At 40.1% G+C, this 27,899-nt stretch overlaps 2 protein-coding genes across 4 annotated transcripts; one reads left to right on the forward strand and one right to left on the reverse strand.

The window, feature by feature from the left end:
• The first annotated feature begins 670 nt into the window (after positions 1-670).
• LOC114518347 lies at positions 671-19,638 on the forward strand. The gene is made up of 17 exons (XM_028538324.1): positions 671-1,131; positions 9,117-9,266; positions 10,086-10,212; positions 10,662-10,837; positions 11,087-11,305; positions 11,868-12,260; positions 12,726-12,899; positions 13,754-14,027; positions 14,280-14,413; positions 14,601-14,795; positions 15,250-15,390; positions 15,888-16,127; positions 16,905-17,150; positions 17,477-17,584; positions 17,891-18,152; positions 18,387-18,551; positions 19,378-19,638. Exons 1-16 carry the CDS (start codon positions 813-815, stop codon positions 18,541-18,543), a joined length of 3,315 nt encoding a protein of 1,104 aa, XP_028394125.1. The 5' UTR covers positions 671-812; the 3' UTR covers positions 18,544-18,551; positions 19,378-19,638.
• Positions 19,639-19,800: 162 nt separating this feature from the next.
• On the reverse strand, positions 19,801-27,605 carry LOC114518348 (bifunctional 3'-phosphoadenosine 5'-phosphosulfate synthase 1-like). Of its 3 annotated transcripts, XM_028538326.1 has the most exons (13): positions 26,291-26,377; positions 26,158-26,256; positions 25,691-25,805; positions 23,276-23,511; positions 22,764-22,902; positions 22,345-22,463; positions 22,156-22,269; positions 21,888-21,999; positions 21,355-21,563; positions 21,070-21,267; positions 20,772-20,978; positions 20,568-20,699; positions 19,801-20,470 (listed from the first exon to the last, which is right to left on the reverse strand). In XM_028538326.1, exons 2-13 carry the CDS (start codon positions 26,203-26,205, stop codon positions 20,222-20,224), a joined length of 1,878 nt encoding a protein of 625 aa, XP_028394127.1. In that variant the 5' UTR covers positions 26,206-26,256; positions 26,291-26,377; the 3' UTR covers positions 19,801-20,221. The 3 variants fall into 3 exon arrangements, with proteins under 3 accessions (XP_028394127.1, XP_028394126.1, XP_028394128.1); XM_028538325.1 differs by having other exon boundaries at positions 26,158-26,361; XM_028538327.1 differs by lacking the exons at positions 26,158-26,256; positions 26,291-26,377 and adding an exon at positions 27,528-27,605 and having other exon boundaries at positions 19,802-20,470.
• Positions 27,606-27,899: the final 294 nt, after the last annotated feature.

The raw sequence follows: 27,899 nt of genomic DNA on the forward strand, positions 1-27,899 counted from the left end.
GACAGAATGCTTGGGAATTCACATCATTCCGAGACGCTGGGAATCCATGGCCATACCCATAAGCTATAGCATTGATCCATGGACCACCTCACAAAGTCCTACAGCAAAACCGGATTATCATATTTTTTGCCTATTTGAATACCTTAAACTTAATCTTGGATAATTGAGAACATTAAACAGCCCATGTTTCAGTGTCCACGAGTGCACCGGTTAATCTGGCATTCAATAACGACGCAACTTTTATCGAATATCAGTCATATTCCATGCTTAGTTAAATTAGTTTACCTGATTAGTTTAGCATGTTCCGTAGGCCGTTATATGTACTAATTATACGAAGTATTTAACAGTTTTTCCTACGAATATTGGCGTTTTTCACTCTGACCACGAACGAAATACAATTCTGCGTGTCCACGTTACTTGAATACAATTCAAGACTGAGCACGATCATCGTTTCTTCAACGAAATATCTTGCTATATTTATGTAACCGCTCGAAACAGGCAATGGGATTAGATGGGGATTTAGGCTTTGGGGTCACTTTTGCCCAGTAACGAAATAGCGCACTTGTACAGCGCGTGGCACTTGGGATACGTCCGCACCCCCTGTGAGTGGCGATATTGATTCCCTGTGACGCATTTCCGGTTAAACGCAGCCTACTTATTACCACCAGCCGCAGATAAAAGGACGTATATTGCAACAATAACATTCTATTTGCATAATTACATACTGAATACTGTTTCTCGTTCCGACAATCGTTCTCGCATTCGAAATACCGAAAGCAAGCCGCACGATCGTACCATCATATCGTCCAGTCATGGACGCCAAAACGTGGGCCGTTTTTACATTTCTACTGGCAGTGGCGAGGGCACAGTCTACGCCAGAGCCGTATGCCATTGAGAAACCAACTCCAGAACTAGAAGAGCCGATTGCCATTGAGAGACCAACTGCAGAACTAGAGCCGATTGCCATTGAAAGACCATCTGCAGGACTAGAGCCGAACACTACCGCGACGTCAACTTTCTACGAGGGAGAACTGCCTACAATCAATGTTACGCCAAATGCTACGTTGGTAGGAAACAGCACTGAGAATATGACCGCTTTTCAAATAATAATGAGGGCGAATGATGAAGTTGGTGAGTTAATTTATCCAACTGGTATTCAGTAATGCTTTAAGAAGTGCACTATTTTGTATGTGTTCACGATTAACGCTTATCGCGTGAATGTTTGGCCTATAGCCTAGCGCTTGCGGTCAGCGAGGATGAAATAAACGCCGGAATTGAGTGAGATTTGCGCAAAATGCGACCATACACAATCGTCGCATGAAGCGCGCTTCTGCTCGACGCATTTCATACAAAAAAGAGCCCATTTTTATTTTTAAATTTGTACGAGAAAGACGCGTGAATGTACTGAAATATGTAGGGAGAAAACGCGCTCGTTAGCATTGCGTGCGCGATCGTCGAAGAGCATCCACTCAGAATTGACAGAAACCTAATAGATCTACAAATTGCGTTATCGTCTTTGTCATTCCATGGAAAGAGGAAGCCGAAAAGGAACCTCATTAGAATTTCCTGCGTTGCTATAGACACTTTCGCACCGGCCTAAAATGACAGCACATTCCTTGACGCGCTCCCGTTAAATATTCGAATCGCTCGGCCATGTATCGACCTTCCTCTCCGCGGGGAAGTCCTGTGAAAATACGTTCCGTAACGCTCTCTCTTGAAAAGCTGAAATCTCATCATTTTAAGCATTCGTCGCATGTCCCTATATCACGGTTTTATCGCTGACGGATGCGCTGTCCTTAAAAGGGGATCAAAAATTTTTATAATATTAAAAATTCCAATGTTTTTTTACGCAGTGGGATCTGTGTTGTAGTCAGCATATCATAACATGCTCAATTAGGGCTGGGACGCTCGAGGTCCATGATTTATTACTCAAAGTTCACGGGTGTTTCTTATATTTCTTCTTGTAAACGTTCTTAAAAGTCAATGAAAAACTGATAAGCATTGCTTAGGGTTTAGATAACATCGGTTGAACTACGAAACAGCAACAAATGGGCATACAGAATGCGAGCATATACGTGTTTACTGGTATTAAACGATTGAATTTTTTTAATACCGTATTAGTTAAATTAATATAGCTAATGCCAGTAATGACTTTTTGTGTTTTTGACAAACATTGTGAACAGATAATACATCGGTTTTTTATCATAGAGTTAGTCAGCATTAGAATTTAAGAGCGAATTTAGTTACAAAACAAATCGTAATGGCAGGGTTTGTAAAAAAGTATAATAAAAACGACGCAACTTATAAGATGAAACTTTAAACACGCAGTCTATTTTGGCAACGAGCAAAAAATACTTTATTTTGCTCGGGGTAAAAATACTGCTTCAATAGCAGACCGCTGTCTATAAGGAGAAGTTGAGAAGTCAACACTTGGCAAACAAGGAAATGCATTTCAATACAATGCCATATTATTCCGCCTTTCAGAAGCAAATGTTGGCAGGCTATAAACGCATGACGATCTACCGCAAACGACGTGTGCGCCAATATTTAAATCATCCTGAGGAACTATTAGACGTCACCAATACGCCAAACGACGTACATTTCCAGACTATCTATATTGAGAAATTGGCGTCTTTGACAAAACAGCTTAAACTCTGGGATAGATTTTTATCAACTTAAACATCAAGCGGTCTGTTCGCAAATGCAGGTGGCTGGCTCAACCTAGGTAACACTTCCTTCCCTTACCAAGAGAAAACCGACGATGAAGTCAGCGAAAACCTACTTCTTTGTTTATCAAAGCAGGTTACCAAGCGAATTGATACTAGCCCTCATTTTTTGCTCACGATAAAATTCGAAATTACGTATTACTTGCTTGGAATTTATAACGCGTTGCAGCGGTGTTTCATGCATTGTTTAAATTGCAAGAAAGCCGTAGTTTGGAAACGCGCCTAAGCCCATGCAAATTCCTGTTAAGATTAACGCGGAGCAGATTCTGGAAGCACCAGAATCACCCACAGCATTGTATTTGTTTATACGTACTTGTTATTGTACACGTATTTTAAGATAAAACAACACTACCACACGTATGATCAGTGACTACCGCGCGACGCGCTTCTTCCTCGCGTAATATCTCTTCCTCGCAATCGAGGACGGGCGAGCCCTGACGAATAAAGGTAGCTAGCTATAGGATGGTTCCCTTATATATTTTGTTTCTAAATACCGCGTTTTATCACGCCTGAAATCGCCGACTCGACCTCTACGAAGAAATTTCTTCAAACTACAGAGTTATGGACGTAAAACTGAGTGCATATCAATACAATTATAACTAGTTGCTTCTCATTTTTCCTTATTGGAGGGACGAACCATTTATTTCTACGGCAATGGGGATCGTGCATAACCGCCTTCCCCTGTCACAGCTGACATGAACGCCAGACAGACAGGTTGCCTAATCTCCCGAAAACGCATACATTGTAACGATTTGGACAAAGATAAGACGCATGAATTTAACCGCAGTGTGATTTAACTAATTAATTTTCTTGTGACTGGTACGTGGAAATGACAGTTGCACTTGCTAATTACCCCTGAAAAACTGTGCAGAATACGAGCTTTAATGAGACCACGAAAAAGCAGAGAAATATTACGCTTATTCGTTATTCAAAATTGAAATCCCCCCTCGCAAAATCACAATGCTAAGGATAAAAAAATATGCGCGACTTATTATAGACCGCAATCGTATTTCTTCGGATTATCGTTTCATAATCATAAACGTAAGATCACTTCTCGCAATGAAGAAGAAGGTTTAAAAATATATTCCTTGCGGTTAATTAGCTCGCAAGCGAAATGAAAAGCAGAAACCTTGAACTGAGATAAGCGATGACATATCCCCATCAAAGGCTTTAGTATTATTGCTTAAACCCTAAACTATTAAATCGCCTTTGCCGATTGTAATGCATCTGTGGCCACAAAGCCATTTTGAAAACTATTTTATGGGAATTAAACAAGATAAAAACCGGCCGAACACTATATATCGAAATAGTTCCGACCCTTGCCAGAATTTTAAAAAAAAAGGCTTTGCGCTTTATCAACAGGAGCGTATAAAAGGCAATTGAACAACTTCTACACATGCAATTATTCAAGCTATTTTTTTACATAATTGCGCCTATAACATGCAGTGTGAGGCGTTCAAATCTAAAAATAGGCGATCTCAATAACTTTCGGATCGTTTTGGGACACCCTGCATAGAATCTATACGCTAATCACGTATACCTACTGCAACGCAGATGGCGTGTACACAAGATTTCATAAAATAACGAAAATCTGTTGATAAAAAGGACAACCTTTGAAGTGGAACACAGACTTTCGAAGTTACTCCATTACTTAGAATGAGCATATAAACAGTTAGAACTTTGATTACCTAATTTACTTTTAGGCGACAGTGGAACGCCGTAAAAACAATGTTTATGTTATGCGTTTGCGAAGCTATCAGAAATTCTAGGTATAGGAGTATAGTGATCGCGTTATGGGCCGCCAAAAAATGATAAATTTGTGGCTAGCGATAACTATTAAGCCGCATAAGGTTAAAAAACATCATCCCCATGGCCATGTTCAAAATAGAAATTGACATATTATATATCGCCATTAGACATGCCGAAAAATTTAAATTTTAAACCAACTGTGATAAATTTCCTTCCAAAATAATTTCCCGCTGTTGAACAGGGAGATTACAAGCATGCGTTCTACTACAACTCTGCCGATCTGTCTGCGGTCAGTCCGGTTACCCCTGTTAAGTTTATCCTGGGTATCACACAGGCTCAAATGAATGCTGCTTCATGAATACGGCGACAACTCTATTTATATCCTACCCGTGGTATTGAAATCACCAAGCCTCCGGACAGAACAGTTTAAAGCTGTTATCTCTGGGCAACTGTTTCAAGGCATGTACCAGAGTTTCACCTTAATGAACCTCGAACAGAAGTCATTTAGAACCAGCACGTATTTCCAAGCATAGAGGGTTAACTTTTGGTGTACATTATAAACGTTTTAAACAGTGTACTAAGAACGAGATCCATCCACGCTTTGCAGGGTTCTTTATGAGGCTCCGGAAACTTTTGAAGGGTTTAAGAAGATCCGGTCTGCAAAGCGTGCCCATGAGTACGCCACAAAATATACGCAATAATGACTCAATTGCTTGGCGCAGCAAGCGCGCACAAAATGCAAAATATATAATCATTTCTCGCGAGCGCGGCAGGACTTTCTGGAAGCCTCGGGGCGGCATCGACCACACTGACATGGTAAATCTAAATTGCGCAGTTTATCAATCTGCTGGCATGCGGCGTTTCAGTTTTGAACAGCAGCAAATTCTGTTGCGTGCAATCGTGCTATGTTATCATTTCGATATCATTTCGAATTTGCGTGACGCTAAAATAATGCGCAGGAATTTTATGGTTATCAAGCTCCCCTCTCAAACTAAGAACTAATTACCATTTCATGCGTCACTACTGCTTGCATATTTACATTACTTTAAAAGATAAAGGGGAGCATGCGAAGCCACGGAGGGAGTTTTGCTGACATAGTTCGACGAAGCGAGAAGCTGTAAAGTCGCTTTCATCTGTTGCATTAATCATTTCTTTCATTTGCTCCATCCACACTTGAACCAAAATCCATTTTATACCCGAAGAGTTAGCATCAATCAGTACGAACTATTGAGACACTGAGACAGTGTACTGGGGTGAGTTTGTGATAGTGAAATTGTATAGCGGAGGATTAACCGGATATCTTATCTTTCATGATGTGCCATCATTATGGAGCAATAATCGTGAATTTAAAATTAAGGGCTCAATTTATTGGATGCCTCTGTTAATGATTATTATTCCGTCCATTGATGATGTTTAGTTTTCTGCCCTGTCCGGTGCAGAAATAGGAAATTTGCGATTTACAATTAAAAATTTACAATGAGAACACCTTTTGCGAGACTTGAGGTACGAATAATTTATAACTAGTGGTCTAAAATTTTCCCTAAAAGCGCGGCCATTCTTGCGAAATTCAAATGAGGCATTTTACGGCTTCTCGATATAAAAGCAGCTGCGATGGACGTGAGCTGTTCGATAGCTTCAATGAAACGATAAAATCTGGTAGAAATTACAGTTTTGTAGGCTACGCACAGTTGAAGCGTTACCGGATTTCTCAACAAATGTTATAGAACGCCGCTGTCTAAAATAAGAAAAAGCTCTTTTCGATGCTTCCATCTTCACGAAACGCCGAGAAATGTTTTGCCTATTTTAGGCAGTTTCTCCGCCTCATTTGATGAGAAGTTATTCGAAGATGCTGTCACACTGATCCTTGGTGATTCGTGTGTCGTGTTATGGTTAAAACGCACTTCAGATAATTAGGGAAGCATATGGAATTCCAGTGGCTTATTTGAAGCCGGCCGTGTCGTTGTTGTCGAGCTGACGGCGTCGTAGATCATATACTCTGAAGTATCCAAATATCCACGTCGATACCCTGTTATCCGACCGATTTTTGTGAAACCACAAAACCGCAGCACGTGCTAACAATAGGAACCGCCGTGGAATTGAATTTCAAGGAGAAGAAATATTTGTGCTATTCGAAAAAAGACGCTTGGCGGTTGTATCTACAGCTTTCTGCCGTGGAAGTTGAGTCAAAATTTTCTAGGTAGTAAAACTTGCGTGTGCATGAAGAAATCTACGTGAGCGCCCAAACAAGGCATCAAATCTCTCAAAACAATTATTCGCCACAAACTGTAGTTCCCGAAACGCAAACGAAGATACCATAAAAAACGAATTTGCTTTAGTGCAAAAGGAGCCTTTATAATGATGGTTAATCGTCGACTTTTCAGGTCAAAAAGTGCATAAGACCATGTACAACTTACGATCCATTTGCTAGATTTCGCTGAGCAATTTTACTCGAGTTGAAATGCCGAACAATAGACCTTTCCTCTTTTAGCTTTCAAGCACGCAATGCGTGACAGTAGTTGATTATCAAGCAACTTTGAGTTGCGATATCGCTCTGCTTAGAAGTGATTTTGTTTGTAAGAAAACCTTGCCGATTCTTTTTGCTTCTTTGTTAAACTAAATCGCTCCTGAAAATAGCAAAATCACAACTCAAATTGACTTTGGTAATCCGAAATACCATCACGCATTGTGTGCTTGAAAGCTAAAAGAGGAAAGGTCTATTGCTCGGCATTTCAACTCAAGTAAAAATTGGTCAGCGAAATCTAGCAAATAGATCGTAAGTTGTGCATGGTCTTATGCACTTTTTGACCTGAAAAGGGGTTTAGATAGGCTAGCGAAGAAAAAACAAGTTATGGAATACTTGTTGAAACATTTTGTGCATGTCAAGGAATAAAATATGGACGTTTGTTGATTGATGCGCACGGAAGTTAAAACCCACGATGAAATAAAAGCAAGCTCCTATGAGAGCAGTTTAACGACACAAAACGAGACTGCACGAAAATTGGCCGTACTTATGCTGGATGGGTTCATTTTCAATTAGCCCCTGGAGGTCCACTGTGAGAACTATTCATTATTGACACATTAGTCATGGAATTATCGAAGTACTTGGAGAACGTAACGGAGAGTGCCATCCAAGGCAATATGGAAGCTCTAAGAGCTTAAATCAGATAATTTCTGCCTATCGGGAAACCAAATACCAGGGTCATATAGGTGAAAGAAACGCATCAACATGGTGTGGGCCAACGCCCCGATAAATGCACAAAGGTTATGATTGTTTTTTTACACAAATCGAATTATCGTAATGAGAAACAACGCCTGGGTTAACTTCAAAGATTTAATTTCGAGAACCTCACGTTTTGCAGCTTCTAATTGACGTCAATGTAAGAATGAATTTTTCTAATTAATCACTTAACCTGATGATGGCTCGCTGTCGTTGGACATTAGTCTATCGGTAATTGCAGGGGTCGTGTGCCTTCGCAAACAGTCTGTGTAGGTTATTCAATATATGCTGTAGTTAAGAACAGATAGAATTACCCGGCGTAATAAAACACGCGTTCTACCCTCGCTCTTTTGAAAGTTATAAGCGAAAAACATTAGTTCTATTACGCGTGTTTTAGATATTTTTCGTGTTTGTAAACAAGAAATGTGTCTTTGTTAACGAAATGTCCTTTTTTCTTAAATATTTTCGGATATTTTCAAATAGCGTGATTAGAACACATAACATGTATAGGAGGAGGAATACATATCGAAAGAGAACAGTTCATAGCCATCCAGTATACCAAACTGGCAAAGCAGACCAGCAGGTGTCATTCAAAATTTCTGTTCACCCCATCATACGTTCCCACGACATAATGTTATTTTAGACTCGCGATTTCATCCAATTATTTTCATAGTGACGCGCGTTATGCAAATCAAACGATCGAGAGATGTTTTATTGCATTTAGTGAAAGCAAAAATGTTGTTAATGTAAACGTAACATGCTTCCGTAGCTGTCTTGCGCGCGACAGCCTGCAGGGGGGGTTGTGGGCGACGACGGGAGGCCCGCATCCTGCCGCCGCCCGATTAATGGGTTTTCCTTCTGCCGTCTGAAGATATTGGATCAGGGGTGTGCAATTGTTTGAATTCTCTCAGTTCAATTCCTCTCCAGCGGTAATTTCTCTAGGGACAGAACGCATTGACGAACGCGATCTCCCCTCCCTCATTTGAATGGTCGTATGCGCACTGCACTGGTGTCGCTCGTTCCGACGCTCTTTTCACACGCAATATATTGAATGAGATCCGACGTCTGTCGTCGACTGAAAATACTCCACGTGAAACACAAATGAAAAAAAAACACATGAAAACGATATCGTTCCCATTGCATCTTCGACATGTGATATCCCTCTTTATTTGCCAACCTCGGGACAAATCCCGGTTAGAAAGGAATGCTTCTTGGCTGATGTATTTATTCTCAGCCTTAAGACAGCGTTAAGCAGCCTTAAGGCAGCGTTCCCACGAACGAATTGCTAGAGCCGGTGAAATTTTTTCATCTGTTTTTACCATGGCAAATCATGCATGCCCTTCCTTCGATGAATTTGCCTCGTTTTCTAATCAAATAAGAGTGACTGAAAGACCACTTTTATACATAAAGCAATTTTTCTTTAGCCAGGGACAAGCTCGAGGTTCACGAATTCGACATGAGGTTTCCAGTGGCACAATCTGACGCTTCTGATGACCAACATGATGCACCCATAAGAGACCGATCTGCCTTATGGCCAGGCGGAGTCATTCCATATGTGTTTGGAAATTCCATCAGTAAGTGCAACAAACTATTTTTTAGAACTCCTTTTCCCGTTTTACCAAATCAACTTTTTCGCATTTCGAATGCTAAAAACTCCGAACTCCTCATCCTAATTTTAAAACCATATCTACTGTGTGCGTAACTAGCTTTTTATAACTTATACAGCGTTGCTTTGTCTCTCCGAAATGGAATCAAATATTTCCCTATGTTTTTTGTTACAAAAAAAGTTTTAAACGTTTGTATCATTTTCATGAGACGCATATTGCATGTTTTGCAAAGAACAGCATGTAATTCTATCGCTAAAAGTTGGATTAAAAAAACCATGTAAAAATATCTGTCCGTCGAAAACAGGGTCATATTTGAAAAGGCTTAGCATAGAATTAGGGCGGCCGTCATCTTTTTGAGATGGTTGAAGATTTTTTTAAAGGGGTCACGATAGGATTGCTAGAAAAGACCGTGTTGAGATGAACTATTTCGACATTTTTACGCGAGCAAAACAATTATAAGTTTGAAGAAGAAGTTTAAATTATACGTTTTCGCGGCAATGTTCACGGCTAGTCAACCAGGGCGTTAATCGGCGCAATAATTAAATAAAAAAGCAGATATAGTGAAGTGAAAGGTACGAATTGCACTTATAAAAGCGTAGTATAGTTTCTCAGGCCAACAAGTACCTTGAAATAAATTTCAAATTTGTTCCACCAATTTCCAAGCTCGGTGTTGGCTTTAGAAGCAGGCTAAAAAGAATGGAAAAACATATGTGTCTAGCAAACAAGGTGGTTTTGTAATGTCTTCGAGTGCCTTCTGGTGAAATACGAGTTCTTTGATGTTTTTAGGAAATCAAATATGGTTTCAGAAGCTGATTAAAGGGGCGATGAGTGAGTGGGAAGCCAAGACATGCATAATGTTTCGTCGAAGAAAATCACACGATAGCAATTACGTCCTTTTTCATATTGGAAATGGGTACGGAATGAAATCAATCCTGGTATAGCATGCGTTGAGCCAATCCCTTTGAAATCGTGAAGTCGCAATCACAAAAATGTTTGGTCACTTATCCCCCCCCCCCGATCAATACTACAAACACTTAATTGTTAGTCATTTGCCACGATACAATCACGACATTGAATCAGGGGGGTTGAGAGGGTGTATAATAAACATTAAAAGTTTACCGAAAGAAGTTTGAACAAAATACATACTAAGATTCCTTTCAACTAGCTAGTGCTTTTACCCTACCCTATTGCCCGGTGGCTGACCTACCCCTCTCCCCATAGTTGGTCCATGCATCCCCGAGCAAGCACGTCCCCCATAGATTTAGTCCGCAACCGGCCGCAGGGCAGATGCAAGATGCGATTTTATAGATATGGAGTAGCGCATCTCTTCAACCTGTCTTAAATCTTGTTGGAAATTTTTAGATGCAATTCTGATGTTGGTATGGTAGGTGGACGGCAGACTGTCTCGCTTGGTACCGGCTGCGCACACCACAGCGTTGTACTTCATGAACTCGGCCATGTTGTGGGTTTCTGGCACGAACAAAACCGCCCTGATCGGGACCGCTATGTCAAAATCATTAGAGAGAATATTATCGATAGTAAGTCGAGGTCTTACCACACTAACGATATCAAATTTGAGTGGCCCGGACTGCTTTTATAAAGGGATGACCGAATTGTTGATCAGATTCGTGTGTTTTGGAGTAAACTACGTACGATTTAACTACTTAAAATGTAGTCAAAGGTCAAAGGTCTTATACAACTGACCTCAGATATGACAGCTGACTAATCGCATTGTCCACCCCCACAGTCGCCGGATTGAGAGCATCCTTGTTCATCATCTTTTTTAGAACTTTATTTTGCGTTCCGCAAATACAGCACCCATAAGATTAACAGCCTTGGAGTGCCGTACGATTACAAGTCGATTATGCATTACGCACGAAACGCATTCAGTAAGAACAGGAGAGACGATACGATTGTATCGAGAGATGGAAAAACGAGGAATTTTGGAAATAATCATCTCAGCTCCCTCGACATTTTACAGGCGAACAGGTTATACAAATGTCCAGGTAATGATATACATTATACTGTAGAGATCTGCAATTCGACAACAAGTCTCGTGTCTTTAGCGATATTTTGAAATCACAATAATTTATAGGAGTTATCTATCGATCACGTAAGACGCAGCAAAGGTTCATCCATCGTCACCTCCTCCTCTCTTCCCACCTGTTTTCCTTTCTTTTCCACCTTTTTAATTCTTTATCTAACCCACCCTCCTGTCTCGAACACACCCCTAAACTCTACCTTCTTTCCCTCTAACTTTTCTCCCTTCTCTCACCCCACGCCACCCCCCCCCCACTTTACCCACACCCATTTCCCCTTCATCACTGGTTATTTCCCCTCTTATACTCTTAAATTTCCTCTCCACACTTCTCCCTCACCCATATCCACTCCACCCTCTTCATTTCAATTTATCCTCTTGCTCCTCACTTCCTAACCCACCCCATATTTTCCTCTTCCACCCCACTCAGTCTCCTCCTTTCTTCATGACCATGACACTTTTCGCCAACTATTCTCCCCTTTCTGTCCCTTGCGGACGTCACTAAACGAAATCCACTCTTTTCCCAACAGATAAAAACAATCTATATCCGAGTTTCCCAAAAGATTTCGTGTTCTCATTTTCGAGACTATCGGGTCACAAATGCACGTGGTTGTATGAGCCACACGACCGCTACTGGCGACGTGTCTACCTTTGCGTCAAGTCGGACAGGAGACTAGTAAATATTAGATGGTCCAACAAAGGAGCTATACCTCGAATGACGTGTACTCGTATCTACAGCGAAGCGAAACATTATTACCTTGGATGGAACGATAACTACCTATGTGTACCGAAGAAGTCCTATAAATTTATATGGTCCACAAATGGGCCTCTCTCAGGCTATCCATGTATGCAATGGAGATACACTAGGGATAGACGCTGGGGGAGAAATAAATATTTGTGTGCTAATAAGTCTGATGAACAAGGTAAGCATGGACACTCGCATAAAAGGTTAACATTCCCAAACATAAAGGGCAGCTACAATAGCGTGGTGTTAATCTCTGCACAGACGAGTTTCTCTGCACAAGTTATCCTTTTATTTGTTCGCATACACGTAAAAAATTCGAAATTTTCCCTTGACAGAGAGGCTTTTTAAGGGTTGAAATGGGTTTATATTATTTTGAGATAAAACCGTGTAGAAAGACTTCGTTGTGAACATTCAAACGAATAAAACTTTAAATGAGTGAATCATCCATTGAGATACTGGACTCCCACGATTCGGGCTGAAGAGGCTGCCGTTTTTAAATAAAGTTTTCTTATCCCATTTCACCCCATTCCATTCCTTTCCCTTCCTCTCTCTTCCTTTCCGTTCCATTCCCTTCCATTTAATTCTATTCCAATGTTTCACTCGGAAGGCGCGTTGTGTAGCGAGGTTCGTGTTTTCTGTTTAGTTGTGCATGGTCGTTGGTCGCCGTGGTCCTTGTGGAACCAATGCACGAAGAAATGTGGCACTGGATTCCAACAACGAAAGAGAGAATGTACCAACCCGCGCCCAAAGAATGGCGGTCGCAGCTGCGGCTCACAATCATATGAAACCAGATATTGCAACAGTCAAGAATGCGATGGTAGGATATTGCTAGATATTGCTCGCAGTCAAACCAGATATTGCTAGCGGTCTTTCCCTGATTCCAACAGTCTCGAGTAAGCCAGGTTTGGTGATAAACATTTCATGTGATAAGCTATCACACATGAGGGATGTTGAGTGATATCTTATAGCTCTCGAACCCTCGAAATAACGAAGTTGGAACAAAGGAGAAGTGAAGAAACCATCCCTGGCACCCTCCTTAAGCTTAATAGTTTCATACGAGCTAAATCAGGTGTTTCTGAATGCTACTTTGTTAGGAAACTGTTATATCCAATAGTGATACCGTATAGCTTGCAGTAAAATATGCATTAGAAGGGAGATATCCTTGTCCCCATTTGGTATTAGCTAATGACCTGACAAAATGGTATGTATCTTTTCCCCCATAGCACTAATTTAGCCCGTTGTTCCTTTGTCTAAGGGGCTGTTTACATGAGCCCGGTTACCCGAGATTCAACGAAGCGTGAGATGACTTTGAGGTATTAAAATAAGTCTTTATGACACCAAACAAGCACATGCTATTGTTGTGGTGATTATACGACGGCCAGCATCATGTTATCTGCTCATTTCAATACCTCAAAATCATCTCACGCTTCGTTGAATCTCGGGTAACCGGGCTCATGTAAACAGCCCCTAAGTGAATAACTTGGACAAAGGAACTTCCCCGAACTAGTCACGAACTAATCTAAGTAATTTCACCGACCATATCATTAGGTCCAGGTGTTTTTGTTATGATTTAACTTGGAGGTTGAATACTACGATGGTTAATTTTGATGTTTGCTGATATGCTATCATCGTCAGTGCGATGTAAATGACTTAAAAACTTCGGGGTTTTAGATCTTCCAAAATGGCCAGAAGATTTCACGTATCGTTACCATCCATACACACCCTCGAGCTCCACCTGCATCAGGACCTATGAACGTGCGAACTACTTCCAGTGGACCAATTACTATTTCTGTAGCCGCTCGGGACGTCGGGATATCAATATGAAATGGTCAGACAACGGACCAATCAGGAACATGAAATGCGTCCTGATTAACGAACCACGGGAACCAAGACAACATGGATGGAACAATAATTATTTGTGCGTTCCTAGGCGTTCCCCTTACCGGTAAGTATACATACAATTTAATGCCATGCAATGCCATACCATACCATACCATACCAAACGATACCATACCATACCATATACCATATTAATACCATAATTATACCATAGACCATATTAATACCATATACGATATTAAAACGATATACCATACACCATGTAGCATATACACACAACCCTGCTAATTTATATTTGCACAACTTCATAGCATGTTGCACAACTTCCTAACGCATAATTAATTTCGTTCCTTAACAGATTCAGGTGGTCCCATTCAGGGCAAATCAATGGATTGGAATGCATACAATGGCTGGCAAAGAGAGGATTAGACGGATGGAACGATAACTACTTGTGTGCAGATAAATTCAACGGCGGCCAGCCGACAGTTTCTAGTAAGTTCAAGTCTCTCTGGATGTTTGCTCTGAAAATGAAAACTTTGTGTAGAACTGTACAGTTAAATGACCTGGTTAACACTTTTCAAACGCTTCGTCGTTTCCACGCTTTCCAGAAACACATCTTGAAAAGTACATGTAAATCATGTAATATTATGCTGAACTTTGGCATTTCTTGTTCTTTCAGCCACGACAAGACCTCAGGCCATTCATGGCGGGTGGACCACCTGGGGAGCGTGGACAACATGTACTAAATCTTGTGGACGCGGACGCAGAAGGAGGTACAGAAGTTGTGCTAATCCATACCCAAGTAATGGCGGCCGAACTTGTTCCGGTGCCCGAGAAATCAGAGAATATTGCAACCAACAGGAGTGTCCTAGAGGTTAGATATATTTATATCACACGTGTATGTAATCTCTAAGCGGTTTTCAACCACCACCATCTTAGTTGGTTCTCTTGGAATGCAGTAATGAACTTTGCAATGGACTTAACTAAGATGGCGCTTAATATGTGAAGGGGAAAAAAAGAAATAAATGAACGATTATTGTTCGCAGATGTGCGACTTTCCCCTTTTGATAGATGTGATGGAGGGGTAGGTTACGGATGTTCAGATAAATGCACCTATATATCAGAGCAATCAACTATTCGCTCGTTGGCATCTTTCAAATGGAGATAATTACAGGAAAAGTCGCAAATGTCAACCCGCCTTATCACACATGCGAGATCTTAAAAAACGTAAAATTACGCATCAACGATCTCGAAATAAGAATTGTCATTAATTATTTAGTCAATTTGTACGTCATACAGATCTTTTTGAATTATTTTTTCCATTCCAGAGTGTTATCAGAAATATACGGAGGATTCCGGTTCATTTCGTGCCCCGCAGAATAAAAAGGGATCTTTCACGTGTTCCTGGACGATAGAAGTCCCGATTGGGTACAAAGTCCGATTATACTTCAGATCGTTTACTGTGGGAGGTCTGTAGAAATATTACGTTAGAATAGTTTTGTTAATCGTCTTTAAGCTACTTTAAAATTATGTTTTATTTTGAAACAAAACAAATTATGTTTCAACAATGGTGCAGACGTGCAACAGGAATTATTCTAGCCAAATTCGATCTAGCAGATATGATCTAGCAGATATGATCTAGCAGATTCAATTTTTAAAGAAATTCAACACCACAGGTGGAAACTAGAAAATTGCGATACATTGTCAAATGTTTAAGATATTGTTCTGAGAAGTTCGCAGATTTCGTATAACACGCAGAAAAAATAAGCGTTTTGAGCCGAAAGAATCAATGCAAATAATTATATACAAAATTTGTCGACATTAATTGCATTTGTAACGCCTAATTTTGAGACGGTGTTGGATTTCAATCCCAGTCTTTCCTCGGTTATGATTAAGCCTATGGATGAGTTAATCCATTAGAAAAAGCTCCAACCTTAATTTTCTTGGGTTTTGTTTTATTTTGTAGGGGGCAGGCCGAATTGCTTACGAGGCGCTGATTACGTCACCATACGTGAAGGTCAAGATGAGAACTCGCTTCTTATCAATTCCCTGTGTGGGTCCTTTTCTCAAAGATACATTTACAGTTCCGGGAATAAAATGCGCGTCACTCTAAGGTCGGCGAACATTTTCACTCGGCCAAGCTTCCACGTGTCATGGATGGCCATTGCGGTTCCAACGAGAGCTCCCACTAGGAAGACTGTGGAAGGTAAAAACGGTTGAATGACCGGATGTTCGATTCTGTTCCACTCACGGACTCACCCCCTCCCCCCATTCCATAATGTTTATCAACATTATATTCATCATCAAAATAGCCACTATCTCAAGGAATACAGGCTATATACACATCTCACTTGACCAGTTTTCAAAAATCCAATGATAGGATTGCAAAAAACATGATGAAATGTTAATGCCTTAGATAGTAACTAAACGCGAAAACTTTAACTTCAATTATAAAACCCTCGCTACGAGGTTTGGAAGTTTATTTTACGCTCTGTGACCTGTTGTATCAAGCCCGTTTAGCTTAAACGGTGGATAAGTCAAAACTAAATACACTCTTTTACGGTGGATAAGTCAACACTCACAAAAAACAGGGAACTATTCAGCGTAGCTTGAACAAGGCCGAGGTAATCACGACTACTGATCATCATCAAACCATCATCATCCGGATAATTATATCATCAACACCTTATTGATTATCATTCGGAACTAACACCATTGCTATCTCCAGAACCACAGAGAGGGATTCCATATTACCCCAGCCGGGGACTCAAATCTTGTGCCTGTCTTTAACATTTGTCACACCAGCCCTAATTATGCTTAGTCTTAGGAAATATAAGTCGGGTACATATGAAGTATAGTTTATTACAGTTATTGGTATTGTAGTGGAAAGATATTGTAATGAAAAGTGGATTTCTATTTCAATGATAACTAGTCTATTCCGTGCTGTAAAATCGATTGAATGAAAGCCTTTTTTCTTTTTTAGAGTGCGGGGGAATTTTGAGAGCGTCGAGAGGCAACATTAGCTCGCCAAATTTTCCCAAAAATTATCCAGCTCGGAAGGAATGTACTTGGATAATCAAAGTTCCCGTTCATAAGTTACTCAAGTTGCGTTTTGTGTCTTTCGATGTGGAGAACCACGCGACATGCGGTTATGATTACGTTCAAGTAAGAGATGGTGCCACTTCGAGATCAAAGTTGCTCGGGACGTTTTGTGGGAAAACTTTGCCAAGTAAGTGAAACTATATTAGAACCGTGAGGTGATGCCCCCTCTCCCCTTATTCTGATGGGCCCCTGCCGCATGATTTCTACTACCATCAACCACACTGCACCAATATCCTCGTATTAAAGTTTGCATGGTAAATAACAACAATGTATAATTTTCAGTTTGAAGGTAATTCACGTATATTTTTTGCTGCAAAACAGTAAACTAAACGAACCGAAAGGTTTTGGTAAAGGACCGAAAACTTTGCAGTAATAAAACATACGTGATATACTTTCAAACAAATGGTTACATACAATCACGTCAGACCGTGTTTGTCTTGTTAATGTTCTTAGAACAAATCACGGCTTTCGCAAACAGTTTATGGATAAAGTTCCGTTCGGACGGAAATAAAGAGTTTAAAGGTTTCAGGGCGGAGTACAGGACGAAACAACGAAATGTTGGTAAGAGTTGAAAAGTTTTATACAACCGGCCCCAGGTCTTCATAGACAACCCAGGATTTAGTGGTATTCATTCTAAAATCCCGTTTTCGTTCTCGTGTCGTTCGCGCGTGTATCGTTCGCGCGTGTATCGTTCTCGCGCGAGTCTACTTGGACTACCACTTTCACACTTATCATAAGAATCTAAAATTCCCTATGTGTGACGTCATATTGCGCAAAATGCAACGGCGGCAAGATAAAGCTATGAATGACATCAGTTTAATTAATTTAAGAAAATCTTACCTTGACAATTGAATTTTCCCCTGGCAGGATGCGGTGCCGGAAGATGGAAGCACTACGTGTCGGAGGAGGACAACTCTGAATATTGTTACCTGATCAGATATCGACGTATGACATGGGACGCTGCTCGAAGAGACTGCCAGAGAAAAAAGAATTCGGATTTGCTCAGTATAGCAACGAAAAAGGAACAGTGGTTTGTCAGGAATGAACTGATGGCTGAGACGAGATATTACGAGCTGTGGATGGGCTACAACGATAGAACCAGGGAAGGACAATGGGCCTGGAGCGATAAGTAAGTTGGGAAATGGGGGCAGGGTGGGGGCAGGATGGGTGAAGACCAGGGCGTCCCTATAGGCTTGGGAAGGGGGTGTATGTTTTTTATGTTCGTCCGAAACCAGGGTGGTCCAAAAGACTAGGAGGAGGGGTGTATATTATTCATATGTTCGTCCTGTGCCTGACTGATCTCCTCTGATAGCGGCGATTGTTTTAAAGTCAAGTACAAACGTTCTCCCAAAACACTTTTCAGGAGCCAAGTGAATTTCAAAAACTGGGGAGGGGGGGATCCGAATAACGGAGGACAACGGAAAAACGAAGATTGTGGCGTGGTAAAACCAGACGGCAAATGGAATGACTTTCCGTGTAATCATCGCTTTATGTATATTTGTAAAAGAAAGATTTCATAAGGACTAAGGTGAGTACCTGGAGCGCTTGAATAATACAAGGAAGTTCAATCTTCATGCTCATACATTAACCTACAAAACTGCAAACTGCCGAATTCCATACCTTTAAAACATTTCTTGAATTGTTCCCGAGGATTCTCCGTCTCAATTCATCAATAACTAATTTCCACACCTTTGAACGAACGCATGAAAGCCAAATATTGAAAACCAAAAATGTCTTCAAACTTTCATACAAATACATTAGGATTTTCCATTCCAATCTTAAGCTGTAGATAGCTTAGACTGTAGATAAAAACAGCGTAACTGCGCTGAATAAACGCTGCTCTAAACGCGAATAATCTTGAATAGAATGTCAATTTTACGGCATTCACGAAGCGATTACCCGAGAACTTCACCCATCAAACTGGTGAAGATTTGATCGCACATGCACTGATTTTGCATATTCAAATTATAGAAAAAAATTTCAAATCCCAAAGAGCAGCTTTACCTTTTTATATTCTAAATTCTTTACAAGATCTTCATTGTTCGTAAACAATAGTCTATAATCGTTTTTTGTCCGTCAAACAATAAGTACAGACAGTGATTTACGATCCATATTTCAGACTGGCGAAACCCGGCTGTCTGAAATCGCCAGTGTAAAACTAAAACCATAAAATATGGTGGCATCCAACGATGAAAGAGAAGTTATTTATCTTTCCAACAATATATTTTTTATGTCATAATGGCTGGGTGTAACGAAATAATCGTGTTTTAAACGTCGTTCACGGTTTCAACGCTGGGAATTGGACACATGCAAGAGTCCAAGCTCATAATAAATTCACTTTTATTATCTTCCAGAATGCTGTGAATGGCACAAAGACATAAAAGTCTAGACGTAGGAATATTGTATCGTCTGTCAGCTTGCTTTCCTTGAAGACAATTTCACACATGGATGGACTAAATGCATTTAAATATTGCCTTATAGAGAAAGTCGAAATATCTTTCGACAAGATGGCAAAATACAGAAAATATAACTAAAACTATAGTTAAAGTTGCATAATGCCAATTTGTATATTTTATTGGAGAGGTTTCGTGTTAATAAGATAGTATATGAGTAAATGCTGAGTAACTGCTTGTTATATTGCTGTGTTGTTTTCATTTTGGCCGCCCGATTACATGATACCGGCTACACGGGTTAGGCCCGTTTCAGACGTCAAAACTTTTCATGTGCCGAACCTAATGTTAATGAGCTAAAGTCTTTGTTTAAGCTCATTGCATTTGATTCGGCGGATGAAATGATGAAAAGTTCGACGTCTGAAACGGGCCTTAAAAACCAGCGCGCGAAACGACTTTGAGATATTGAAATTAGTAAATAACACGATTCTGGCAGTGGTGTTGTCACTCTAGAGTTCACTGTGTCAACTCGACTGTAGAATGTGTTGGTTTGTTTGAAGTTTGATTTCAGGAAGACTTATTTCAATACCTCAAAATCACCTCACGCTTTCCCCGGCCACCGCGGAGGGAGGGTAGGTAAGAGTGCATTAGCATTTCTTTCTCAAAATATGTATTTCGATTCAATTGAATTCTACATTAAAAGACAATAATTTAAAAAGTAAGGAAAGGACAATGTGCATTATCATGTCTTCCCCACCAGAAATAATTGAATTGATTGATTGGATTGATTCCTTCCTTTGATGGGGCCTCATGCATCGCCTCTCCCTTGTGACTTATAAAAGTCAGAGAGGACCTTCCAAGCTTTTGGCGCCATAAAGCCTTCGGGTGGGGTTTCTCCCCGTTTGGCGAGTTCACGCATGCGCGTGCCGGAGATGAAATCGTAATCCTCCTTGTTCGCGGGCTCAAAGAAAGCCATGCACTTTCTCTTCGTGTTGTACGCCGCGACACGGAACGGGACGATTTCCAATTTAGTCAAACCTGGTGCCATCGCTAGAACCTGAATAGAAAGAAATTCGGGTTCTCTTTTAGTGCAATAATCAAGTTACTGGAAAAAAATAGCGCATATCCGGCCAATAAAAGCCCAGATTACCCACCTTTGCACCGTGGGTAGGTTCGTAAAGATCTTCTTTAGGACTTTTCTCCGGGTGGGGCATGCCGGCCGGATCACGACCCACGATGTAGAAACCTACGCCAGCTGCTTCACGAGCTTTGGCGTGCCATTGTACCTGAATAAACAACAAAATCATCAAATCTTGAATATCCCATCCCATGCCACCCCATCCCATGCCACCCCATACCTCAGTGGGTCCTGCGTACATCATAGGCGAGGGGAATATGGCGAGCACGGTGTTTTTAGGGTCCAGCACTCCGTCATTCAAGACCGCGTGATGTTGTTTTATCCTAACCGGAAGTGGAACGTCATCCTGCTTGGTCCAGCCTCCAAGAGGATGAAGAAGTAAAACTGGATTCTTATAACCTCGGTCAATCAGCTTCTTGTGGGTATCCTACAGGAAGTATCACTGAATTACACCATAATCGAAGGATACATGATCTGGGGCCGGTTGTTCGACCCACAATCGATACGACACAACTTACTTTCATTAATAATGCGTGTCCATTGTGAATTGGATTTCTCAACTGGAAAGCAAACACCGCGTCAGCATTTCTCTCTCTGTATTCGCGCCTAAGTTCATTTGGTGTTTTCCTGTAAACGTCTAAACCATCCTTCCATGTGATTCGCTCAAACACTTCGAGCTCACCGCCGACTAACCAATCCCCGGCCTCGTAGCACATCTAAGTAAACAAAAAAACGATGGTCGAAGAATATAAGAATTGCCTGAAGAATCTAACTAACGATGAAACGAAGAATCTAGCTGTTACCTTGATGTACGGATGTTTCTTGGTAAAGACACCCCATTGTCGGCAGGCTCTCTCATCTTTGCGATGTTTGTAGAACTCTGGATCGCGTAGGATTGCAATGGATTCGCCATTGTATGTGAGACTCAGAGCAGGCGATCCTTCAAGTCTCTCCTTATCCTCGGTGGTCACAGGTAATACGATTGGTACAGTCTGGTTGGATACCTCATCTCCTGAAATACGGTAATTTGGGTTGAGTCAAATAAATGCAATGTTTCCCGCCAGGGAAACAAGTGAAAAATTGTTGCCCGCTTCTTGTCATATAACATGGTAAAGTGGGTTTTTTAAATGAAATTGTTGTGTAACATGTATGTTTTTGTTCCTCTATGACAAAACACTTAATGTACACTACCTCAGGAAATAGTGAGTTTTGTTTCCCTCGAGTCTTAATGTTTCCCTCGACTTCGTCTCGGAAAACATTCAGACCCTTGGGAAAACAAAACTCACTATTTCCCTCGGGAGCATACATTAATAAGTGCATATTATTGTGACTTTACCCTTCAGTAACACTCCAAAATGAAGACATTGCAGGTACTCGTCCTCCCTCATGAAACCCTTGAGCGGTGTGGCCCAGCCTTCTGACAGCACCTGAATCCACTGACGATCGAGCTAAAAAAAACATAAAAAACGTCGAAATTTTAGAAGCTGTTCTTCTGTACCAGTCACATGCTCGTTTGTCTCATAAATGTAAGTTATTAAAAGCTTTTTTTCCTTCCAGAGCTTACAGCTATTCACAGTACAATGATAACTGGAAGCTGCACCAACCTTTGTCAGTTTAACTTCAGGCAGCTTTCTCGCCTCTTTCATTTTCATTTCAACTTCGTTTTGAGCAACGAAGAGCTCTTGTACTTCTTTGACAATAGTGCTTGGTAATATTTCCTGTAAAAACAAGTCGTTAAAACAGATCTTGAATCAAGCCAAATTAATAATCGCACTCTCGAGCTGATTCTGTACCTTCTCAGTCAGCAAATCGACGATTTTTTGCACGCATTCATTCACCGAAGTTTCGCCGGCTTTCAAAACAAGATCGGGATTTTCTGGAGCTTCGAATGGTGCATCGATGCCAGTAAAACCTAGTGAATTATTTTGAAAATACTCAATGTCATGGCTGTTCAACTTTAGTTGGATTTTAGCAGATTCAATCCTTTAAAACACTGAACATTATGCTGTATCGATATCTGTCCTGCGTTGGACAGTTGACAGTTCCACTCCAGCTGCATGTATCTGAGCTAACTAATCTGTAAAAATTCCATGTTCGGTAAATCCGAGATCCTAACCTAATCCCGAGGATTAACTTCGTGTATTTAGTTAGGATTTACTATACATGGAATTATTACCACTGTTCTCGTCATGCGAGGTCACGTGCTATTCACCTTTGATCTGACCGGCGCGCGCTTTCTTATACAATCCCTTGACGTCACGTTCCTCGCAAATTGTCAGTGGGGTGTCGACGAAAAGCTCGAAAAACGGGAGGTTGGACTCTTCGTGAATTTGGCGAGCACGATTTCGAAGCTGAAAAGAAATGATGTAAATAATCGTATGAAGTGTTAGTTGGCAACCATATTTTCATGTGGGTCCCTTCAAAAATACACAATTTGCATATATAAACTGACTAATTTCTTATCCTGGCGAAAAAGTGTAAACAGAGGAAGTGACTATTAACATTGCCAAAATAACATAAGTTTAGTTACCAAATATTACAAATTTAAAAAGTATATAGCCAGGCTTTCAAAGCTTGCAAATTTTTCTATGTAGTTGCACCCTCTTGCCTAGTTCAAGTTAGTCTATATGGTGCAAATGTCCATTCTCTAATCTTGTTTTGTTAACTGTAAAAACCTAGTGTGTGTTAAACTCGAGAGTTCTACAGGCGGGAAAGCTCACTCACTCGCTTGTAAGGACTAATAAACGCGGTCAGGCAGACCATCCCGGAATCGGCGAACAGCTTAGCAACCTCTCCCACTCTCCGGATATTTTCATCTCGATCCTCGGGCGAGAATCCGAGATTCTTGTTCAGTCCCGTCCTCATGTTATCTCCATCCAGTGTATACGTCGGTATGCCGCGACGGCACAGGTAGTCTTCAAGACCCATGGAGATCGAGGTCTTTCCGGCACCAGATAAACCTTTTAAACAAAAAGTAGACAGTGATTATAAACAATGATTTCTTGCAATAACTATTACCCTAAATAAACGCTTTGAAAAGCACTTCGAATGAACTGTTACCCCTGCTTAAAGTACAAAGTACAATTACAATAACTGTATACAATAATCCCATAACTACTCCAATAAGTATACAATACCAAGGGCGCTTGCCTTTAAGCGTCCAAAATGGTCAAATTCATATTTTGAATTGAAATACATTGTTTCTTAGAAATAAAGCGGTGAAACTGATTTTCCCATGCTAGACAGATGTGAATAAGGACATACTTGAATGAAGAGTTCTTGAAACTCTCTAAAATTAAATATCAGTAATCTGTCTGTACTGAAATTCAGCTGGACCGGTCTGACCGTTTTTACCGTATAATGCATCGGGTACTTGAATTGGAGTACTCTTCCTGACAGTTTGGTTATCATTTTGAATATGTTTCTTAAGCAAAGATGTTGCTTTAAAGACATGGGAATATGATGTTGAGAATTCAATTTAAGAAAACATCCGACACCTATACTCACTGCCAGCCTTACTGTACCGAAATGAATTTTTCTATTTTCGTTCTCCTAAACGCCATAGAACCAGCGCGGGCCTATTTAAGCTTTGAATAACAATCTTTCAGTAATAATAAACTCTTGTTTTCCCCGTCTTCCCCCCCCCCTGCTTTGCAGCAACGGATACTAAAGTAACATATGGAAGATTTACTGGACTAAATGAATTTTTCTATTTTCGTTCTCCAAAACGCCATAGAACCAGCGCGGGCTTATTTAAGCTTGGAATAACAATCTTTCAGTAATAATAAACTCTTGTTTTCCCCGTCTTCCCCCCCCCTGCTTTGCAGGAACGGATACTAAAGTAACATATGGAAGATTTACTGGACTAAAAAAAGGATAAACCTATCTTAGCCCATCCCAAAACAAATTTTTATTTAATTTGCTTATCCAATTAGAAAAAACCATCAAAATTATTATGACTAATACACTTGATGTTTTTCCGCGACATATAAATATTTAATATCCTATTAAATTTGATTTTAAATCAACTTAAATGGGGCAAAAAAATATTGCTTCCCGAGAGCATCTGATATATTCAGTGTCATATTAATTGGACTTAAAATTGAAATTTCATTCACCTGCTGAGTTATTATTAACTGTGCTACAGCCATGGGCTTCGAAGAGACAGAAGACTGGATTGCATTATTCAACAAGGTAGTGTTTCCCGCATCGCTCTAAACTTTGTCAGTAGTTTAGTATAAGCTAGAATAAACCTTAGTATTTTGGAGTCAGTTTTCCTTTTTAACTTCGGGACAACATTTGTAATCTCAGTGCTTTTCAAACGTCTTCACGGGGATTAAAAATACCCCCTACCCGCTGCGGTTGATAGCGCTATCCCATGCGAGCTTTATACAACCGGTCCAGAAAATATTCCTCATTCTCCAATAATTGAAAAAAAAACAAAATGCTATCGCGGTTGAATCATGCCTACAAGTTTAACTGTTGAATTATGAATAAGCTATGAAACTAGAAGAGATTGTTAAATCGACGTTTGTCTGAAATGTGTGAATGACTGCATTGAAACGCGCCTTTTCCGATTTGATATTTAAGTTTAAGAAAGTGAAACGACTAATGTGGAGAACATATTCTTAACAGAATATAGTGCCTACAGTTATCCATCAAGTCAGTTTTTTTCCGTGTATAATTCCTAATTATCCTGTGGGGAAATCTCTCACTCAAATGAAACCAAGAACTTACTGCAAAAAATGTATTTCATACTCGTCAACCTTAATAATTGAAAGATGCCTTACGAGTTACCCTTACCCAAGTAATCTTTATGCGAAAGCTACAAATTTTCCTATATGGGTACGACGACAATACAATACCCATTTCAGAACATTTCAAAAACCACGAGAGATAACGAGGTCCCGGCAGCCAATGGCAGTAATATTTTAGGGAAAGCAGTAATTTCTTTAAATAACACTCCAAAACTAAAATGGACTCAGTTAGTGAGAATGGTCCGTTATAGTCTCCCCTTTTCATACAGTCATGCGCAGTATCCAGTCTTTAGCATATGGCTTATGAACAACTTTAGCAAAATACTGTATGCCTAGAATACAAAATTGGCAATTCGCCAGTTTTTGATATCTCCAGTCTTACCGGTCAGCCAGACGGTACAACCACGGAATCCAGCCTTCGTACCCAGTACTTGACCGCGCTTGTCCCTGGAAACATGATGAGCCTGGTACGACACATTTGTTGACTTGACAAAATCCTAAAAGACATGCAAAGAATGTTCATATCTTGTTTCCGTTCCAATTAGCCCGAGTTTATATGAACTAAGGCAAAGATATAAACTTAGGCGTTCATTTCTGCCTGTGAAAAAAAGTTATTTGGCTCAGTTGTTTCCCTCTAAACCTAATAAAACAAGACACACATTTTCTAGCAGTTTTCTCCCTCGAGACACGAAAATTACATGTTGAATATTACACTAGCCGGAATTCACTATGTGAAGGTCAACCGATTCGGCGTTACGAAATGAATTCGCCGTCTCAAAATATAGCATCCATCATTCCTACTCGTAAAAATAACCTTTAATCTCAGTTTCTACAAAACGATGTCCTTACCATTTCAAAAACAGCTCTGGTCGACTCCTTCGCGTCGTATGAAGGCATCAGCAGTTTGTTTAACGGCGATTTTTACCGCAAATTTAAGGCTTCGCGCTTGTGGGTGAAGCAATATCATTCGATCTGCGCGCTTTCGCTGTCAGGGAGTGCGTGGGCTCTGATGTATTGTGCCCAACGCGGTCTGAAGTGCGATCTATATCCGCGAACAGCTTTGCGCACCACAAATTAAGAATTAACATTGTTTGACGCAATTTTATATTGGAAGTAATTAATATCAGATGAGTAAGATTAATTAGCATTTTTCTTGTCAATAGACTTATGTGCTTGAATTCCTTTTTGTTTGAGGATATAATATAATGCGCGCGCGTTTTGCCACCCCCTGCAAATTCAGGAGTCGAAACTGTATCCTGCTTTCAGGTGTATGTAAGGTCTCTGAGCATCAAAATCTGAAACATGCAATTATGCAAAACTGAAAGGCAAATTTCAGTGGGCCTCCCATAGTCCTATAACATAATAAGCAAAACTGATTTTCACAGAAGCTGCTGTATAATTTGATTTTAAATTTTGTGCGATTATATGAAAAAATTCCAACTGAACTTGGTCTGGGAAATCCAAGTCAGGGAAATCCAACATCCTGCTAAATTAAGCACTTCAGAATGCCCCTATATAAGAGGTTAACTTTCCATTACAATTATACTATAGTTATACTATATATAGTTGAAGGCTGTGATGTGCAATGTCAGAGGTTCGAATGAGCAAAACCTGTCACGATAATAAAGCATTTACAACAAACATTGCTTCTTAAGACTAAGCTAATGGTAATGTCATGACTAGCAAAACCAACATGTTTATATAATCCAGACGAAAGAATCGCAGTTTCACATTTATAGGACAGAATCGCAACATTATGCAAGTGACTATATGATGGAGAGTGAGGGTTCATTACAGTGGGATTAGAATCAATGATTAGACTTCACATTATATCTAAGTATTGAAATTATTTTATGGAATGTCAGGCCAGTTCGACAAAATTTTGACATGTTTCCCAAAAATCTATTGGTTTATTGTCAAATTTTGAATAAATTTTTGAATATCATGTTATTATTAGTTTATAACCATAATATTACTAGTTAATATCAGAACTACTACACCGAAATTGTATTCTACTACAGAAGTACGTCTAGTAGGACACGATATTTTACCGGTCAAATAAACTTTTCATAAACAAATTTGGGAATAAATCAATAGGTGGTTTGTATTTCATTGATCTTGTCCCTCTAAATAAAAAAAACTGTCGAAGCGTATCCTAGCTACCTAGAACACCTCATACAAAAAGACACTGTGGTATTAAAATACACTTCAATACTTACCACATCATAAATTTGAGACATAGTTCAATGAATTTAGAAGGTATCTTAGCATCCGTAGGTATCAACACGACGCTACAATTCGATCAAAAAAACAATCAACAATTTAAGCTTGACAATTTCATTTAGATTGTCAATTTGCCACGTTGTCAAATTCGCGATTATTCTAATCTTTGATTTATATTGTCATTTGTCACTAATTTGTAACACTGGGGAACTTCAATTCATTTTAATCAATTGATCGAAAATGCCCGTGGGCATTCGTGAGCAGCGGTGTTGCGGTTACTTAGTGTAAACAGAAGTATAAGAAAACAACAAGCACTTCCCATGCCACAAAACGTCGAGACCTCAAAACCGGATCACTTTGTGAACGTA

This window comes from Dendronephthya gigantea, unplaced genomic scaffold, assembly GCF_004324835.1.
Source record: "Dendronephthya gigantea isolate DGI-Jeju-01 unplaced genomic scaffold, DenGig_1.0 000010F, whole genome shotgun sequence".
NCBI classification, from domain to species: Eukaryota; Metazoa; Cnidaria; class Anthozoa; order Malacalcyonacea; family Nephtheidae; genus Dendronephthya; species Dendronephthya gigantea.

Bases quoted from the DNA above. Each gene is read 5' to 3' on its own strand.
- LOC114518347 (XM_028538324.1), top strand. From the start codon at position 813: ATGGACGCCAAAACGTGGGCCGTTTTTACATTTCTACTGGCAGTGGCG. The intron at 9,267-10,085 runs GTAAGTGCAACA...TGATGTTTTTAG, and splicing joins TGTGTTTGGAAATTCCATCA to GAAATCAAATATGGTTTCAG. The intron at 17,585-17,890 runs GTAAGAGTTGAA...TTCCCCTGGCAG, and splicing joins GACGAAACAACGAAATGTTG to GATGCGGTGCCGGAAGATGG.
- LOC114518348 (XM_028538326.1), bottom strand. From the start codon at position 26,205: ATGCCTTCATACGACGCGAAGGAGTCGACCAGAGCTGTTTTTGAAATG. The intron at 22,000-22,155 runs GTTGGTGCAGCT...TGTTTTTTTTAG, and splicing joins CTGAAGTTAAACTGACAAAG to CTCGATCGTCAGTGGATTCA. The intron at 21,268-21,354 runs GTAACAGCTAGA...TTGTTTACTTAG, and splicing joins AGAAACATCCGTACATCAAG to ATGTGCTACGAGGCCGGGGA.